The sequence below is a fragment of the Phocoena sinus genome, chromosome 4 (assembly GCF_008692025.1).
Source record: "Phocoena sinus isolate mPhoSin1 chromosome 4, mPhoSin1.pri, whole genome shotgun sequence".
NCBI lineage: Eukaryota > Metazoa > Chordata > Mammalia > Artiodactyla > Phocoenidae > Phocoena > Phocoena sinus.
The window spans coordinates 63,270,344-63,282,872 of NC_045766.1; the positions used below are offsets into that span (position 1 = coordinate 63,270,344).

The following is a 12,529-nucleotide window of genomic DNA, read 5'->3' on the forward strand; positions in this document are numbered from 1 at the left end:
ATAGGGACATGAGGGGAATGGGTATAACCTTGTCTCATAGGTTTCTGGTTAGGGTTAGGTTAAGTTAATATATGTAAAACTATCTGCAAGCCAAAATGAATATAAATACCTGTCACTATTCTTACTGGTATTATAAAAACTAAAAAGAACCATTGCCAGGTACCTCTCATTTACCCAATAACCTTTTTTGGACTAACTACACAGGGTCAGGCACTGGGGAAAGATGAGTAATATCCAGGCCTCCATCCTTGGAATTTGAAAGGTCTAGGAAAGGAGGCAGTAGGTACAATTGATGTATAGGTTTAATGTGCTAGGGCAAAGGCTGGGCTGGAGTTTGGGCAGGATCTCTGCTCTTTCTCAGTGATAGTACAGATAGGTGGCAATGCTAACCCTGAGAACTTCAAAATCAGTAATTCAGCTGGTATGCCCCAACATAACATAGCGTTAAAGGTGAGGAGAAAATTTAAAGTTTGAGCTTATACTATGTTCCAGGCACTCTGACATCCATCATCATGACAAGCTAGGTATTATTACGCCACTTTTACAGGTGAGGAAGCTGAGACTCAGAGAGGTTGGGTAACTTTCCAAGGTTTATAAGACTAGAAAGTGTAAAGCCTAAATTTAAACCCAGGTCATTCAACTGCAAGCTTGGTGCTTTTCCAGGACCACTTCTTGCTTTCTAATCGGCCAATGGTTTTATAGAACTCATTCCACGCTAATCTTGATTGACCTTCTTTCTTGGCTTGCTTTTCCAAGGAGAAAGACTGACCTGTGATGAGATTTGACAGTGACATTTTCTGTTGTCATCTCCTTTAAACACTTCCTATGATAAACCGCCTCCCTCCCACTGTTCTCTTCTGACCTCTCCCTCCCCTCCAGCCCTAGTGAAACTGCCAAGGAATAACAAATCCCAACAAATAAAGAGCCTGCAGAGGAAGATCCCTACCTTCTCAGCCACTGGCCTGTAACTGAGACAAAACACACCGAAAGAAGGAAGAAACCTGCCATATAATTCTGTTCAAGGAGTCCAACTAGACCAAAACCTGGCCGTGCCTTAATTCTGTGGAGCTGTAAGCAACCTATGCTCTACAGGAACCTGTATGACTGTCAGATTTGCCTATTTTACAGATAATGAAAACTGAAAACCCAAGGAGTTGAAGGACTTGCCCAACATCATACACTAGTGAGAGGCAAAGTCTGGACTGGAACCCAGGACTCTTTGACTCCCAGGCCAATGCTTTTCCACTTTTTAAAATGGGTTGCCTCTTTAGCGTTCCTCATTAACATCTCATCTTAAAGGGAGATCATGGCCCTTTAAGAAAAAGCTTTCACTGTAGGTTCGTTCTCTGCAAAGCCCAGAAGCCAAGACTCCCTCCTCAGCCTCTGCTCTGATCAGCTCCTGTCCTCATCTAAAGAACAGGAAGTAGCTGCATTTTTAGCTCTGAATGCATATTCTTGGGTGGGAAAGGGGGATTTGGGGAAGAGAGTTCCTGTAGCATGAAGGTCATGAGCGATCAGCAGACACATTACTCTTGCTTGAAGAAGGGGAAGATATACGGTAAGACATACAAGGGAAGATGACGATTGTCCTTGAGCCCCAACCAGAAAACATCCTCAGCAAGAGCGGCCCCCAGCCCCTGCCTGAGGGGAGGGGGATTCTGCCCTGATTCTGCTCTGCCTGGATGCCAGAGTGGCGGCTGGGGTGGGAACACTGGGTGGGAAAGTTTGCAGAAACTTTCTACAACTTCCAATGCTTCCCCCACTCTCTGCTAGCACCCACAACTTCCCCTGCCAAGGGAGGAAGGAGGACACATTATTCAGTTTAATAATTTATATACAAATTGAAAAGTTTACTCTGAAAATAAAAAGGGGACTTAAGAGGGAAGCAGAGAAAAAAAAAAATTCCCAAGTCTTCTCTTAAAGGACACAGGTGTGCAGATGACCCTCTTGATGACCTTGCTTCAGAATACGACAATCTGATTAATAGGTAGGTCTGAAATAAGGCAGTAACCATTCCCTCAATGGTTGGCCAGTTTTGTTTCCTTCTACTGGTGGGATCACATCCAGCCTTAGGACTAACCACCTGGGACATCAAAGAACCCAGACCCAGATTCCTGGACACTTGTCTATGTCGGTGGGTTCTCAAACCTGGCAGCCCACCAGATCGTCTGGGGAGTTCATTACAAATTTAGGTTCCCAGGACCAACCCAGAGATTGATTATGGAGATCTGGGCTGGGGCCCAGGACTTCATTTTCGATAGGCAGGTCTGGTTTAAAAGTCAGTGGTCGGGTCATCCCATCCATTCCAGTCATCAAAACTTTTATACCAGATGCTGGTTTTTATGGCAAAGAAGACCACGTCCCAAAAAAGTAGGTTAGTGGCCAGCACTTGGATTTGAAGTCCATTCTCTTGCCTCCTCAGGTGGGGTCTTTGCCAAAGCCCTAACATACGGCTTCGCCCCACACCCCTACTCTGGCTCACCAGGCCACTGAGAATCCCTGCGGATCAGCGGGCCTGCTTCATACTGATCCACAGAAGAGGCAGACCTGCCAGGAACTTTGATTGAGGCCCGTCTGGTTTGCTGGTGGCAGTGGCTGGTGAGGGGTAGGGCTGAAGGTAGTTTTAAGGGCACTCTCAGAAAGCTGTGTCCTGTATCCTGGTGGGTAGTTGATGGCCTCTAAGGCACACTACCCAGTTGTTCCAGGCAGGAAGAAGAGTCAGCTCATGGCAGGGTGGCAGAGGCAGAGGGAGTGAGGGGGCAGTAAAAGAAGATGCAGTCCGGAGGTGACGAGAGGCCAAACCATCTAGGACCCTCTAGGCCCCATGAAGAGCTTTAGCTTTCAATCTGAGCCACTGCAGGATTCTGAGCGGGAGAGTGGCATGGACAGACATATTTTCCCAGGGGCATTCTGATGCAGTGGTGAGAAGTGACTGTAGAGGGTGGGGGAAGAAGCAGGGAATCCAGTTGGGAGGGTCTGCAGTAATCCAGGGGATAAGGGATGGTGGCTCAGACCAAGGTGGTAGGAATCTTAGATGTTTTTAAAGAGTAGAGCTAACAGATTTTTGGATGGGTTGGGTATGAGATATGAGATAAAAGGGAATCGAGGATGGTGCCAAGTGTTTTGGCTTAAGCAGCGGGCAGGTTTGAGTTATCGTCAACTGAGATGGAGAAGGCTGTGGGTGGAGAAGGTTTGGGGGAGGGACGTCAGAGATCAGTTTTGGACTTGCTGAGTCACTGGCACTCACGTGGTATTTAAATAAAGTCTCACTACTCGATGAGATCATCAAAGAAGTGAGTACAGACAGAAAAGAGAAGAGGGCTGGGGACCCTCCCGTATAAAGAGGTTAGAGAGAAGATGAGGACTCAGCAAAAGAGACTAAGAAGGAGTGACCAGTGGGAAACAGGAAGGTGTGGAGTCCTGGAAGCTGAGTGGACAGTGTTTCCAGGAAGAAGGAGTGATCGGTTGGGTCAGTGCTGCTGAACAGATGAAGCAAGATCAAGATTGAGAACTGGCTATTGGATTTTAAGTTACTGAAGGACACTGGTAACCTTGACACAAACAGCCTTTGACCCTAACCTCATGGAGCCCCACAGTTTGACTACTGACTGTCATTTAGGGCTCCCTTATTGTAACTTTTCTCAATTAGGTTATTAAACATTGCAGCATCAGGGATGATGGGTCAGTGTATCTCCGAGTCCCTGTAAAGCTGTAGAAGCTTCTAGAGCCTGCTGAGGACCCTAATACAGTTTGCTTGCCAGACCCGCCTGAACATCCTCCCACTGACCTAGAGGCAATTTTCTCATGCTTGGCTTACCTTGAATGCAGAATTTTCAGTTCCTTGGGGTCAGTGACGACCTTCCTGCTTTCCCGGATCACAGCCCGGTTCTTCTTGGTTTCTCCCCAGAGGTTGGTGCCACCGTACATGCTGGGAATGTTGAGAATAGCAATGCCTTCAAGGAAGATGCCGCTCAGTCCACTCCAACTCCGTCACACTGAGGGGCAGAGAGAGAATTTCATCCGTTAGTGTCCTCAGTAATATCCCAACCACGGTGGCATGTATGTATGTATGTGTGTGTGTGTGTGTGTGTGTGTGTGCGCACATGTGGTGTGGGCTCTCAAGGAGAATGTGAAAGGCCGTCAGCCCACAGCCAGCCTCTGTCAGAAGCTGAATCTTGGGTAACGTTGCTCAGGCCTAATGCTTTGGCCACTGCAGTGGGGTGAGGGAGGTCCAGTCCCGGTCAGCTCTGGGGAGACAGCACAAAGCTCCAGGAACCGTCTATAGATCTAGAAGGGCTTTAGGATGGTTCAGAAGACAACTGCAAACTGTTCACCAGTCCAACCTCATTATCATCAATCCTGCCCCGCCGTAAACCATTGTGAAGATCTGGTGGAGCATTGAGTCCAGAACCTAACACTGCGTATTCTCAACAAATGACAGAAAGTTTCATTTTACCTCTTCTTATTTTACCCCTCTTGTGAGAAGTATAAGACTTTAAGAGTTGGATGGCTTTCAGAATTTTCCTGTCTCCTGTATCTCTATCGTAAGTGCAATTTGGCATATGTGCTTGCTGACGTAGCAGAGGTCCTTTATTCCAGCCTCTACCACCCACATCACCGCCAGGTAAAAAAGGCCAGTAGGCTCCAATCTGCCCGTCTCACATATCTATAAAGTCAGCCTACTTTGGCATAATGGCTTACCAATGCAGCAAAAAATACATTAGCTTCTGATCCTCGTTCCTCAGGATTGGAGGTAGTTTACTTCATTTACAGAAGAAAACATTACCCAGAGAGGTAAGCTAAGCTATCCAAGATGGCACAGTTGATAAATAACAGAGCAGGGTTTCAAAGTTGGGGAATCTGACTACAAAGCCACAAGCTCTTCGTCTTGCTTAATGTGAGGCAGGAAAAAAAAATCAAAAGCATGCAACAAAAATCCACTATCTTTGAGGTTACCAACAAATCCAAAACTTCCAGAGATTTCTTAACAGATGGAAGTAATAGAAAGGTAGGGCTTGTTGCCATTCATTTTGGCATACTTCCTGACTTCTTTGCAGCTCTCAATTTATCGTATCTTATCATCCCCATGACTTGTCCTCCCCAGCTACAAAATGGTAGAGAGTGAGCTTCTTTGGTGACTGGGAAATTCCTTTCTTTTAGGAGTTCTGATTATTTCAGAGGTCTTTTAATGTTGAACCTGATTCTCTTCCTTCCTGCTTCACCCGTTGGTCTTATTCTCCCTTCTGAAGTCAGACAGAATGAACCTCCTTCTCCTCCATGGAAGTGCCCACTGGGTACACGATGATGTGCATCCATCAGCAGCAGCAGCGTCGTGTATATGCATTAAACATTGCCATTTGCCAGGTAGGCTTTTATATACATCTCATTATTACCTTCATAATAATCTTATAAGTTAGTTACCAGGACTACCCTCACTGTACTTTTGGGAACTGAGGTACAGAGGCAGTTAAGTAACTTGCCCAAAGTCACAACAACTTACAAATGGAAGTACACAGATTGATGGCAGGCTGTCGGAGCCTCAGTCTTACTCCACTCCTTTCTCTCTCTTCCCTCTCACACCACCATTTAGTTTGTGCCTGCGGGTTGAGCACTGTCAAGTCTCTGGCTCCTCCTGTGGGACTTGCCCCGTTCTGTACACACTACGGTTTGTTACTGTCCTACTCCATAAGGTCCTGGCACTGAAAAGAACACCAATGGCAGAATTTGATGGCACAGGCGGCAATGTCACCAGCACTTCCTGGGGCTGGGATCCCTAATATTATCACGCCCCAGAAATGAAATAATGTGGGGAGCCCAGGTAGAGGCTCAACATGTCCCCCCATGATCATTACCCTTAGTGTTAATATGATCAAGTTGTGCACTAGCTCTTTTATGAGCAGCTACATGACGACTGAATCACTTCAGCTTGAGTGGGTAGTCATCTCAGGCACTCAGGCCCTCATCCCATCATCTACTTCTCAGCCCAGTCTTCCCCATCCTGAACTTGTGTAGGTATTTTTAAATAACTTAGAGGGTTTTGCACTTATTTAATTTCATCTGACTTCAGCCCAAGCCCCCACCAGTCCATCTAGTTTATATTAAATCTTCATTCTGTGACCCTATGGCAATAGCTCCTCCTATTATTTGCAGATTAAGTCCATTAATACACATATATAAAGGGCACAAAACAGGGAATAAGCCCTCTCCTTGGTCAGTTTAACACACCAGGTATTGTGCATTAAATGGCCCTTGGGGTGTGGCTGCCTTATCAGGGCTGCACCCTCTGAACAGGGCTGTCACCCAGCCCACTTTTCATTACAGTATGGAATCATGGAACTCAGAGATGAGAGGGACCCAAGAGAACATGTCCTATCTTTCATCAGTGAGGCCCAGTGAGGTTAAAGATCTTGCCTGTGGTCACCCAACTTACTAATGGTGGAGTTAGACTAGTACCCAGGTGTTCAGACCTCAATTCTGTGCTCTTTCCACTAAAACATAAGACATTGTGCTGAGATCAAATAGCATTTCCTAAATAACCACCCTACAAACCTCTATCAGAAAAGGAATAAGAGAACTCATATTAAGCCACTAGTATCTGTAAAGGGCAAGTACTTGGTTATACTTTATTCCAGAATTTTGCCAGGGGTTGGGATGAAGTATATCAGTCTGTGGTTTCCAGAATTGTATCCTTTACTAATTTTTAAAAACTGGGGCATTTGTGTGTTTGCCTCTCATTGGATGGAACCCACTGTGTTTTCTGGATTTGTCAGAGCGGTCCCCGAATGCCATCTATAGGTTTGTCCAGCAACTTGGATTCAAGTGTGTATGTTTTCCAAGGCCAGTTAGCTCTCTATTGATCAGCTTTGGGCTCTGATACCTACCTTTATCATTTGTTCTTCCATTTTTGGTTAAGGTTACTCTCTCTCTGGAAAAAATAAAAAAAACTCTTTCGGAATGTCAAAGTCCTAAAGAGGTATGCTTTCCATGTTCTTTTTTTTTGCGGTACGCGGGCCTCTCACTGTTGTGGTCTCTCCCGCTGCGGAGCACAGGCTCCGGACGTGCAGGCTCAGTGGCCATGGCTCACGGGCCCAGCCGCTCCGCGGCATGTGGGATCTTCCCGGACCGGGGCACGAACCCATGTCCCCTGATTCGGCAGGCGGACTCTCAACCACTGCACCACCAGGGAAGCCCCACACATATTCTTATTTAGGGATTTATAAATGTCAGACTTATTCTCTGACTTATTCACTGGGTCAGACTTTTCTCCAAACTCTGAAATTAGCTTTGCTCAACCCTGTGCCCAGCACTGAGTTCTTGAACGCTTATCATCTCCTAGACCACTCAGTCACTTTCTCTGTTGGTTGTGGTGACTTCCGCGTGACCTCAATTTATTCATTGTTGGCCAAAACGTCCCCTCCCTTCTAGAAGTAATAATACTAGCAGCTATTTGACAAGAGCTTCCTTGTGCACTGTGCTGGTCCTTCCCTTACATTCTCTCTTGGGATGCTCACATGAACACCGTGAGGGAGGCACCATTGTTACCCCCAAGGGACAGGGTCTCAGAGGGGTTAGGGTGCTGGCTTAGGGCTACACAACTTCCCCTCTACAGGCTGGCAGAGCTCGGTTGCAAACCCAGGCAAGTCAGATGCCAGATTCTACTCCGGAGACGAAAGAGTCAGTGCAGCAAACTGGGACTTTTGCTGATGCTAGACTTGTCGCAAAATTCAACTTCCAGCTATTGTTTGAATAACTGAAATCTCCCACTACTACTCTGTATTGTAGAGTACTTAGAGCAGTGCCTGGCACGTCAATGTTGGTATCAGTATTATATCTTGCTTCTGTGCCAGATTTGTGTTAAAAAAAAAAAAGTAAACCATTAGCACAGCACAGTCCTTGGCACGCGGTATTCCATAAAGTCACCTTTCTTCCCTACTGCTGTTTTAAGTGTACTCTGTCCCCTCCATCTCTAGTCATACAAGCTAGGAGTGTTAGTTATTAACTTGGTAAGCCGTTAACCTCTCTCTGGAAGAGCAAACAGTCCTCACTCTGCTTTGTGATAGAAGGTCCCCTTCCCCCACTATCTCACTGAGTCATAGGTGGGACTGGGGCAAGTAGAAGAGGTGGGGGGAGCCTGGGGACTGTTGGATGTAGCTGCTCCCCACCTTTGGAATGCACCTATTTGGAAATGGAGAGGCAGTGCCTTGTCTTGGAAGGAGCATGCCTGGGCTTGGAGACAAAGAGATATGGGTTTAAATCCTGGCTCTGTCACTTGCCAGCTGTGCGAGCCTGTGTTGGTTCCTTAACCTCTTTGAGCTTTAATCTGTCATCTGTAAGATGGGGTGGGGATGGGGAAGTAACACTTACTTCGAGGCTTTGACTGGTCTCTGGAAGACAGCAGCATTCCAAAACAGTCTGCATTGTTATTACAGTTAATAATAATATCACCTGTGCCATGAGGCATTTTTCAGCCTGAAATCATCCTCCCACTACCTGAGATCTTGCTGGAAGCATTTTAATGGCCCCTTGGCCCAACTCGTGCTAGTGGGAGCCTTGCCTGACCATACCTGCATGCCCATTCTCCATGCTTCTTGGCCTGGACACCACACACTGAGTTCTTTCAGAACCCCAGGGCTGCTTAAGGCTCGGGAAACGTAGAAAGTTGCCGTGCTAGATCTGGGAACGTGGAGCCCAGAGAAGTACACTGTAGGCTTAAATGGAACACCGGCCCCAGGGCCGCTCCAGGCGGGTTCCTGAGCTAAATCCTCCAATAGTTCCATGACGTCATAGGGCCCCCCTCCCCCTGCTGGGACCCGGGTGGGGGGCGCCTCCTGGGGAGAGCGCAAGGAGGGACGGCGGTCCCTGTGCTCACCATTGGCCATCGCTAACCTAGGACCGGGCTGGCAGGCTCGCCCCTGAGCCGAGGCTGCGCTGCAGCGGAACCCAGGTATTTACAGCCGGGTATGGGTCGAAACAGAGAGCTGTTGTCCCGGCTGCCCGGCAGCAAGCTCGCACACGCCCCAAGTTGTGCTCAGAGTGGGCGCGGGCTGCGAGGTGCCGGACGCGGGCCGCCCGGGTCCGAGGCAGCAGCGCTGCAGGCGCGGGGGTGGGGTGGGGTGCATCCAGGCCAGCCCGGTTCCTGCCCGCCTGGAAGCCGTTCAGGAATCTGGCGGAGCCCAGGCCGGGAGCCGCCCGCGCCCGCCTGCTTCAGGCCTTGCTGCGCCGGCCGCAGCTGTCGGCAAGTTCAACAGTCGTCCCCACTTGCGACGACAGTACCCATAGTTTCTAGTTTCTTTCTAAGCCAAGGGATGGTTGGTTTGGTGGAGGGCCGGTGGGTAGTCGTATTCATCCCATTCCCCCAACCCCCTCCCCCACCTCTCAGATCCTTAAAATCCCCATAATTTTGGGCAGAACTAGGACCCGCCAAGTTCTCCGTGCTCTCTGAGGGGCAGAGAACCGAGGAGGTGAGAGAGGGCAGTGGTGCTTCCCTGCCCGGGCCTCGGGCTTTTCCGAGCCCCGGGTGCGTACCTGCGGGCCTCGGTGACCTGAAAAAGGCGGCGGATCTGAGTGAGGCCGCCTGCATTTCAGCCCGGACGATCCTATTTAGGAAGGTCCTCAGAGAAGGAGATCCCATAATTTATTTGATGACCTGTTTCAGTTTTTAGCAACTAGGAAATTCTCCCGTCTTCTGACCTCGATTCACGGTGCCATGGATTACGCTGATTTTCTCCAGTTTAGAACACAGATTGTTTTGTTTCATACTCCTGCCATTGGGCAGTGTCTGCTCTCTGGAATGACCTCTTCCAGGCCAGATTATAAAGTGTAACCCAGGCCTCGATGCCTCTGGGGGCATTTGTCCCCTTTCAGCTTGAAATTTTCTTTCTTGGGTTCCCTGCCTCTGCATTATCTTGATTGTCTCTCCCATCTTTGGTGACTCCTTCCTGGACTTTCTTTTTAAAAATCTTTCTATTATGGATATTTTCAAATATGTAGGAAGATAAAATAATAAATCCCATGTACCCCAAATCTCAGCTTCAGCAATTCACAGCTAATCTTATTTCAACTCTACCCCAGTTCATTTGAACTATTTTATAGCAAATCTCTGATGTTCTATCATTTCATCTATAAATACTTCTGTATGTATCTCTAAATGATAAGACTCTTAAAAAAAGAATTATCTCAATTCACTTATCATTCTTAAAAAGTAACAATAATTCTTTAACATTGATAAATAGCCAGTAATTGTTCAAATTTCCTCAACAGACTCATTTGAAAAAAAAAAATTGTTTTGTCTGAAAGGTCTACAGAGTGAATTTGGTTGATACGTCTTTTAGGTTTCTTCTGATCTATAAATTCCCTGTTCTTTTTTTTTTCTTGCCGTATACTATTTTATTGAAAGAAATGGGTAATGGGTCATTTGTCCTGTACAGCAGAGCAAACTTTAACGTGTATACGAATCACTTCAGGATGATTAAAATCAGATTCTGATTTGGGAGGTCTGAGGTGGGCTGAGACCGCATTTCTACATCCTCCCTGGTGATACTGAGGTGGCATACATGACGGACCACACTTTGCATCTCTGAGGTGTTTTTAAAACATATTCCCAGCCTATCTGGAGACTTGATCAAATTCAGGGTTGACATTTTGGCAAGAATACTCTATCAGTGTATTTCCTATTGCATCTCATCCGGAGGCACATAGTTTAGTTGTCTCATTTTTTGGTGATGTTCAGGTTGGTTAGTGGGTTCAGGTGTCGTCAGCCTGACTCTTCCATTATAGAGCTCTTAATCAGTGGATGGTGATCCTTGTCTGGACCCATTATTACAGTCCTTTAGTGGTAGGATACACTTGAGGACACCCTAGTACCCTTTCTGTGCTCTTCTTCCAAATTTCTACAAATGCCATTTTCTCTGTGCATTCTTCCTTTCCATTCTCCAAAAAGGATCTCTCTCTATCTCTCATCTCTGCATCTGTGTTCTCATGGAATCAAAGACCTGAAGAGTCTTGCAAGATCATTCAGTCTAATTACCTCATTTTATAGATGAGAAAAATGGAGGTTAAGGAGGTGAAAGGAATGGTCCATTGTCACACAGCTAATCAGAGTCATCAGATCTGGAATTAGACCTTTGGTCATTTAGATTGGCAACCAAGAGGACATGAGTGATTTTGTAAAGAGGAATTTTGGCAGCTGGATGAGGGCCAAAGCACAGAATCTTAGAATGGTAAAGCCAGATGGAACATTAGGTTTGGTAATGTCTGATTACCAAAATGAGAACAGTGAGGCCTAGAGGTGGTAAGTTACCTTTCTAGATCACATGGCTGTCCCTTGGAAGAGTTAGGGCTTAATTAGGGCCACATATATAGGCCACAGAGTTGGGCCTACTTGCTTCTGTTTCTGCTGTACTCACGGTCTAAACTGCCATGCAGCTCTTTTATGCGTATTAAAATCCTATTCCAGCTCAAAAGCTAACTCCTCTCTGGGGCTTTTTCTGTAGAGGAAATTGCTCTAGCTAGAAATTGATCTTCCCCCTCTCTGAATTTTCATTGCATTGTTTTTCTGTCGTATATGGAATGTATATTCTGCCGTAGATCATGCATATTTGCCTGTCCCCAGGAGATTTTAAGCTCCCAGAAGGGAGGGACCATATGTTCCATGGCTCTGTGTTTTCCATAGTTCTGGTATGTCTTACCCATTTCAGAAGTCCAATATAACTATTTTTTAATTGGAAGAATGTGTACAGAGATCCTCAAACAAAAACCAAGGTGTTCCTTAAAGAAACCTGACAAGGTTTTTTTCCTTCCAGACGAGTTCCCACAACTTCCCAGGATGAGTATATTGACCGAATAAAGTGGACTGAATGCCCAGGTTAGGGAGAAATACAGAAGGTTAATCCAAGTCTGCAAGAAATGGTCCTCTGATCACAGCTAAGGGAACTCTATACCTGAACAGCTGGTAATAAGAATAGAACACATGGGACATGATGTATATGAGACAAACATTAAGAGACAGAAGACAAAAAGCACTCATTCATCCATCAAGAATGTTGGGAACCTATTTTGTGCTAGACCCTGGGGATGGAGTGGAAATGCGACACAGTCCCTTTCCTTAAGGGACCTCCTGCAGGTCAACGCTAGAGGCAGTGATATCCTGCTAAATGCTTAACAGCGGGATCTCCAGGAAAAAAAGAAGCTCTGATTGTGGTGTTCCACAGTGTAAATATTCCCACTATGGCCAATTTCAAGCTACAAATGTGACATCACCGAAAGCAGAGTTGGGAAGAGATGTGCCAGCAGGCAAGCTGGCCCCAGCATACCACTGAGAAGGCAGTAGATATCTGCATATCTGCAGGGCCTATGGCCAGAACAGAGAAATTTATTGGGAGTGAAAGAAAAGCAGTCAGGGCAAATAGTGCTGTCTATTTTCCCTAGAGAAGAACTAGAGAGAATTTTTTAGTGTCAATAGTCAGGAGTCTGTACATCAAGTTATATAGGAACTGGGGACGTCGGCAAAGACCAATAGGAGATGACGTGG

The 12,529-nt window shown here is 46.5% G+C and overlaps 1 protein-coding gene across 1 annotated transcript in view; it reads right to left on the reverse strand.

Annotated features, from left to right (window-relative positions):
- DGKG (diacylglycerol kinase gamma) overlaps positions 1-12,529 on the reverse strand; it is a 166,705-nt gene that overhangs the window by 37,199 nt on the left and 116,977 nt on the right. Inside the window, 3 exon segments of the mRNA XM_032631658.1 lie at positions 3,818-3,833; positions 3,835-3,974; positions 3,977-3,995. Coding sequence (XP_032487549.1) covers positions 3,818-3,833; positions 3,835-3,974; positions 3,977-3,995 — 175 coding nt within the window.